The 286-nt window shown below is 43.0% G+C and overlaps 1 protein-coding gene across 2 annotated transcripts in view; it reads left to right on the top strand.

The window, feature by feature from the left end:
* Nucleotides 1–280, top strand: part of LOC131885062 (choline transporter-like protein 1) — a 16,697-nt gene extending 16,417 nt beyond the window's left edge. For both annotated transcript variants that reach the window (XM_059232985.1, XM_059232986.1), the window contains exon 17: nt 116–280. In XM_059232985.1, the coding sequence (XP_059088968.1) occupies nt 116–250 (135 nt within the window). In that variant the 3' untranslated portion in view covers nt 251–280. The remainder of the gene's footprint in view (nt 1–115) is intronic.
* Nucleotides 281–286: the final 6 nt, after the last annotated feature.

Raw genomic sequence — 286 nt, forward strand, 5'->3', positions numbered from 1 at the left:
GTTACCATTCTTGCTCATATACCTCTCGTACAAAGCCTCTCGATACAGGGATTTCTTGGGAATGCAATGAAAGCCTAGACAGATAGAATAATAAAAGTATTCTTATCTTTTGCAGGAGTTTGTTGACAACAGTCGAAAGGCCTTGGAAGCTGCAGAAAGGCGGAAAGTTCTATCGAAGGGCGTTGAAACGTCAAACAGCAAATCCCAATTCATGGGCGACACTCAAACAAGTTTGACGATGGTTGACTAATTTCAAGACTTCAAGGCTGCCTCATGTAGAGAGGGG

This window comes from Tigriopus californicus, chromosome 8 (genome assembly GCF_007210705.1).
Source record: "Tigriopus californicus strain San Diego chromosome 8, Tcal_SD_v2.1, whole genome shotgun sequence".
Lineage (NCBI taxonomy): Eukaryota > Metazoa > Arthropoda > Copepoda > Harpacticoida > Harpacticidae > Tigriopus > Tigriopus californicus.